The sequence below is a fragment of the Fukomys damarensis genome, unplaced genomic scaffold, assembly GCF_012274545.1.
Source record: "Fukomys damarensis isolate Sample0158 unplaced genomic scaffold, DMR_v1.0_HiC HiC_scaffold_26, whole genome shotgun sequence".
NCBI lineage: Eukaryota > Metazoa > Chordata > Mammalia > Rodentia > Bathyergidae > Fukomys > Fukomys damarensis.
Genome location: NW_022900938.1, coordinates 25489803 through 25496571, shown reverse-complemented (window position 1 = coordinate 25496571; position 6769 = coordinate 25489803). Strand labels below are relative to the sequence as shown.

The 6769-nt window shown below is 33.2% G+C and overlaps 1 protein-coding gene across 5 annotated transcripts in view; it reads left to right on the top strand.

Annotated features, from left to right (window-relative positions):
• Positions 1-2877, top strand: part of Ppig (peptidylprolyl isomerase G) — a 44619-nt gene extending 41742 nt beyond the window's left edge. For all 5 annotated transcript variants that reach the window (XM_010606944.3, XM_010606947.3, XM_010606945.3 and 2 more), the window contains 2 exons: positions 944-1080; positions 1262-2877. In XM_010606944.3, the coding sequence (XP_010605246.1) occupies positions 944-1080; positions 1262-2369 (1245 nt within the window). In that variant the 3' untranslated portion in view covers positions 2370-2877. The remainder of the gene's footprint in view (positions 1-943; positions 1081-1261) is intronic.
• The last annotated feature ends 3892 nt before the right edge of the window (positions 2878-6769 follow it).

Here is a 6769-nt window from a genome sequence, read left to right as displayed (position 1 = left end):
TTTTTTTTTCTTAAGTTTATTGGTACATTTTAGGTACACATTATAGTTACATTCATCATTGTGATGTTGTACCTTTACATGATGTATCTTTTATATATATACATTTGGGGGGGTACCAGGGATCAAACTCGGGCCCTTGTGCTTTCAAGGCAGGTGGCGGAACCACTGAGCCAACCAAATCCCCGGCCCTACATGGTGTATCTTGGTTCTTATTTTTTCCCTATTCCCCTGCTCTCCCTTTACCCCCTCCACCCTTCCCTGTTTACAAAGACTTTGTTTCCATTTTTTCCTTTTCTCATAGTTTTTCCTTTCCCCTGCCTTTCCCACTTCCCCTATTCCTTTAGACATTTTCTTCTTATTTCACTTTATCAATTATACAGTTTGAACCTTATTTACACTTTTAATTTTTGTGAGAATTTATTTTAAAAAGAATGTTGGTAAATCCCAGGGTAGAATGCAGAATGTGGTAAAAGAATGTTGCTATATTACAAACAGATGAAAAACTTAAACAAAAAGTATAAATAAAACACAAACAGGCGTTTGGCAGCTTGTAAGAGTTATATACCTAGTATGCACAGGCATCCCAGGGACTCTTCCCTGGGAATATATGGGTGGCTAGAGTTTCTTCTGTGATTAATATTTCATACTTGAAATTTGCAATATGCCTGAAGTTTCTGTCTTACTGATTTCCTACCTGAAAGATTGGGGATTTTAATAATTTTGTTTACTTATTGTTCAGTTAATTAATTGGTCCTGGGTAGAACATGGGCTTCACCCATGCCAAACCTATGTTCTGCCACTGAGCCACACCCCCAGCCCTAATGTTAGTAATTTTAGAGGACACAGAAATGCCATTTTTAAATCCTATAAATATATATGCTTTTGCTATTGTATTGTTTCTAAAGTTTTATATGTTCTTTTTTTTTTTTTCTTTCTTCTTAAGCGTTATCGAACTCCTTCCAGATCCAGATCAAGGGATCGTTTCAGACGTAGTGAGACTCCTCCACATTGGAGGCAAGAGATGCAGAGAGCTCAACGAATGAGGGTATCCAGTGGTGAAAGATGGATCAAAGGGGATAAGTAAGATCAACTATGGTTTCAAATGTAGTGATGAGTATTTTAACTATTGTTCATAAAATTATTTTACTGATAGCTATTTTATTTCTGTATACTTTAATAAAAATAGTGTCTTTTTAGCTAATAATTACAGTTCTTTTCCTAATAACATTTCAAAAAAATCATATTTTCCTTTTATCTTTAGGAGTGAGTTGAATGAAGTGAAAGAAAATCAAAGGAGCCCAGTTAGAGTAAAAGAGAGAAAAATAACTGATCATAGGCATGCATCTGAAAGCCCAAACAGAAAAGATGAAAAGGAAAAGAAAGTTAAAGACCATAAATCTGACAGCAAAGAGAGAGAAATCAGAAGAAATTCAGAAAAAGAAGATAAATATAATAAAAACAAACTGAAGAAAAGGGCCAAATCTAAAAGTAGGAGTAAAAGCAAAGAGAAATCAAAGAGTAAGGAAAGAGATTCAAAACATAACAGACATGATGAAAAGAGATTGCAGTCAAGGAGTAAAGAAAGAGATCATGAGAATATTAAAGAAAAAGAAAAGCAATCTGATTCTAAAGGAAAAGATGAGGAAAGGAGTAGAAGTAAAGAGAAGTCTAAGCAGATAGAATCAAAAAGTAATGAGCACGATCATAGTAAAAGTAAAGAAAAGGATAGACGTGCACAGTCCAGGAGTAGAGAACGCGATGGAACTAAAGGTAAACACAGTTACAATAGTAGAACAAGGGAACGAAGCAGAAGTAGGGACAGGAGCAGAAGAGTGCGATCCAGAAGCCATGACAGAGATCGCAGCAGAAGCAAGGAGTACCATAGATACAGAGAGGAGTACAGGAGAAGAGGAAGGTCACGAAGCCGAGAGAGAAGAGGAACTCCAGGAAGATCAAGAAGTAAAGATAGGAGGAGGAGGAGGAGAGATTCTCGGAGCTCAGAGAGAGAAGAAAGTCAGAGCAGAAACAAGGAAAAACATAGAAACCAAGAAAGTAAGAGCTCACACAGAAAAGAAAATTCTGAGGGTGAGAAAAGAATGTACTCTAAAAATCGTGATCATAATAGCTCAAGTAGCAACAGGGAAAAAAAGGCTGATAGAGATCAAAGTCCATTCTCAAAAATAAAACAAAGCCAAGACAGTGAATTGAAGTCCTCCGCATCAAAAACTAAGGAGGACGAGAAGACCAGATCCTCAGTGGAAAATGAAAACCAAAAATCAAAAGCTCCAGAAAATGACCATGTACATGATAAAAACAAAAAAAATGATCATGAATCAAGCCCTGGAACAGATGAAGACAAAAGTGGATGAATGAGTTGTGTAAATTTATTTCCTTTCTGTCTCAAAATACAAGTTTTAGAGACTTGCTGATGAATATCTTTTATGTTGTTTTCATTGTTTTTTGGGTTGTTTTATGTCTCTTTTGTTTTTTTATTTTATTTTTTTTTTAATGTGGACTTCATTGAGTTGATCTTTTGATAATCTGCAACCTGGATAATTTGTACTGCTAAAGTTTTAATAAACTTGAAATGAGAAAAACATTTTGGTGTAACACTGTGTGCTATGTTGAACTATTTTTTATGTAGGCATTTTTGTGTTGCAGTAATCAGCCAACAGCATCCTAATTTGTTTAATCAGCCATTTGGAAATAAGCATAACGTATGGTTGCACTCGATTGTTACAAAGCTTGTGTTTGTTGCGATTAGAGTAATTAGATACCACTAGAGGAAATTTTGTGTAGATTTCATGATTGCATTTATAATAGAGGCTTGTAGCAATGTATTTTAATTACACAGAAGCAGGATCCTAATAATTTGAGATCTTAAATCATCACTTTAGATTTTACAGTTATCTGTGCTTTAAGATAGATGAATATTTAGTTGTCTTGTTTCATATCTTCCTAGTAATATTTTTCTGTCTAGTTGTGTTTTACTCACCTGTCTAAAAATCTTAAACAATTTTTTTTCAGTTGATGCACTAATTGAGCTTGAATTGCTGTTATACAGCGTTTTATAGGAAGATCAGATGTTAATTCTCAATTTTTTGTTGGTTTTGTTCTGAAGAGTTGAAATTATTGTTTTATGGGACATTATTTTTACTTTCTTTTCCTAAAGTTAAAAAAAAAAATCTCATTAAAACATACAGCTTCTCCGGGTCCTTATGCTAGACAGATTCTAAAAAGTGTTAGCATTGATAGGTTAACTTCTAAGATTTCTTTTTTTTTTTTGGGCCACCAACCTATCTAGCATTGAGTGTTAACTCTGCATGGTTTTTATTTTCTTAAAACTTGAGGTGTCTTTATCTCTCATAGTTGTTGAGTTTCAAATGGCAAAAAAAAAAAAAAAAAAAAAAAATTTTTCTATAAATGTATGATGATAGGCTGTAGCATGTTTATGACTCTGGTTTCTTTCTATTCAGGTGGCTTTATGGCTTTATACCATTACTGTTAACATTATTTTAACTTGGCATGTATAACATTGTAGAGTAAAATAGAAAGTTGCAAAATTTGGTAGCTTACAGAGTTAAACACTAAACATCGTATTTTGCCATTTTTGTGATGTGTGGCCTTTTTTCTGTAGTATCTCTTCTGAAGAAAACATTGAACATCCGGCAAACACAAAACCTGCCTCATTTTAAAAGAAATTTCAAAATTCCAATCAGTAGTGGCCTCTAGAGAGTTTTGTACTTTAATATTTGTCAGTATAGTGTTAACTTTATTACCAAGGTAAATTCTTGATAACTCCATTAGCTACCCAGTACTTTTTGTACTGAATAGTGATGCTTAGCCTAATACTTCCCATTATTGATTAATATTGTAATCATCTGGCATTGTAGCTGTTGCAGAATAGTGTAATGACTCTAAGTTTGTTTGGAATATCTTGAAACAAATATCCAGAAAGGATTTTTTTCCAAATTTTATTTCCTGGTGGTAGTAGTAGATGGTGTTTATTATAATTCAGAGTGATTCCTTAGGAACTGACCACAGACCCACTTTAAGAATTATTGAGGGCCAGGGGTTTAGCTCAGTGGCACTGTGTCTGCCTTGCAAGCACAAGGTCCTGAGTTCAATCCCCAGTACCAGGAAAAAACAAATTATTGAGTCTGAGTACCAAGTTCTATGATCTGTAATATATTTTTAATTTTTGTCTTAAAAAATACAGTAAATTGCATTTTTTAAACTGTCAAATTAAAGTCCATGCTAAGATCCCAGAGTGTTATCTATTAAGAAAATTGACAAGTACTTTCCAAATCTTGAGTTTCAAAAAGTAGCCGTAGAGAGGAAAGGTAATTCCATGTGCATGCAGTGTTACTGTAAACAACTCCATGCTAAGCATTATATATAGAAGCTTTGTTGGCTGTTTCCACAAACACATGTGAAGGAGTTGAGATGAGAAAGTACATTTTCAGAGTATAAAAAATTGGAAAATGGTGATTAGGCAGAATTAATTGTACCCTTAGATTTACACTCACATCTGAATAGCACAAGGCTCAAGGGGTCCTTTCCTTTTGTTGCATTTTTAGTAGTTCTGTCATCTTTAGTGTTTACTTCGGACATTGTGTGCCCAGAAATCAGCTATTTTAATATTTCCCATCACATTGATTTTATAGTTACATCTGAGTGTACAGTTCATACGTCTTTGACTTAATATTCTTTAACAGTTATTTTCATTTTTATTACTTGATTGGTGATAGGTGCAAAAAAACTCAATACATAGAATTTTTATGATTATTGTGATTTTTTTCCCCCCTATGTAAGGTATCTGCCCCAGAAAATGGTACTGGAGAAAGATTAATGAACCGTTGAGAATAAACAGTTAAACTTATAAGTTTTTACTTATTCTGTAGTTGATGAGTTCATAGGTTATGTAGTATCTTTTAACCAATTGAAACCCGAATCTCTCTCTGCACTGATACTGATGCACGGTGGGTTTGCTGAATGGCCTTTGATTCTTGTGCGCAGTGGAAAGTGTGAAACTAAAACAATATTTCATTATGTTATGGAGATGCACATATTGGGCTTCTAGAATTTTAGGTAATAGTAATAACTGGTAATTCGGATTTATGTTTTAGTATTTGGAGCAAGTTAGTATGGTTTTTATTTTGTTGTACTTTAGGTGGGAATAATTTTCATCACACTGAGCTTTTTTATAAATTTCTGAAGAAACTTTTTGGCCTTTCCTTCACTTAGAAGGTACATTAAATTATTCTCTTAGGATTCATGCATTTACAGTTGAATAAATTCTCCATGGATTGCAGGTTGATAAACTTATTATAAAAATTTGTTTTTTATTACAAATACTTGTTTGGAGGGAAAGAAAAGCCCTGAGGAATGCAGTGTTGGATGACACACCTGCTGCCGTGGGCTTCCCAGCTGCCTTTAAGGGATTCGGGTAGAGGCAAACTCTCTGGCCTATTGTATGACAAAGTAAAGATTAAAGGAAAAGAAAAATGACAAATCACATGCAAAGAATTCCATCAGCAAGGTTGTAGGAAGGAGTTGAAGGTTTTTTGGTTTTAGGTTTGGAAGGGTATGGTGGGGTTCACTTCTGTTTCTGCCCTCTTCCCAAGCAAATTATATGTTTAAAAGTATATGCTGTATATTTTCTTCCTCCTCTGTGTGTTCATAGTACTTTCAGAGACTGATAAATGAATTGGGTATTTCTGTGTGTGGACATAATTCAAAGTTGTGGCTGCTTTTTGTGGAAGGGAAAATATAATGAAGTTACTGCACTTCTTTTCCTAGCTCAGAAGTCACTGTGATGTATATTTTTTTATGAAATTTAGAAATAAAACTGTCTCTTCAATTGTAAAATTAGTTTCAAAATGCTGCTTCTATCATTAGTCTAGTAACTGTTGGACTGTTTTCTGCAAACTGCATTTTACAAAATTTAAACTTCAAAGCTGTATTAACTTTTATAGTTAAACATTGTATTAAATAAACTATACTATAACAAATAGTTTGGTTTTGTATTTTTTAAATTATTGTATTAGTTGCTTGACCTTTTATTTCTCATTAAAAACTAAATAATGAAAATAAATCAGCTGAAATATACGTATTTTTCCCATGGGAATATAAAAGTTTTTATATTCTGAAAAAACAGTTTATTAAGATCAAGCTTCAGAAAGAACTTAGCCATGATTTCCAGGTCTGGAAATAAATTCTAGTGTAAATGTTTAATCGTATTTTCTTTTGCCCCAGCAAGCTTTTTTTTCTGCTATATCCTTTTTTAAGTTAAATTTATTGGTGCATTTTAGATATAGATAATGATTAGATTCATCATAGGGAATTTGCATCTAACAGCAAACTTTTAGAGCAAAACTTGGAATTTGCATTACTATTAGAATGCTACCATTTGCTTTTTAATTCCTCAAAATCTCACCATTAAGGCTACTGCAGTATGTCCTGTACCTGTCATTTTAATTTAATGCTATTGTAAAGCCATATAAAGATTACTTTTGTAAAATGTCTAATTTTTGTTTATTTGGTTTTATTTTTACTTAATTTAGACATCTTTAGGGAAAGTGAACCTAGTCAACCTGACAGTAATTGAAAAATCTACGCATAGGTAAAAACTCGATATTCAGTGGTTTGCGCATGTTAACAGTGAATATCATTCAAACTTGGTCTGCAGTGTTTTTAAATGCTTTAGCCAGAAGAATATGTAAAATATGAGTGCTACATAAATAAATGTGCCAAGTGTGTATTAAAG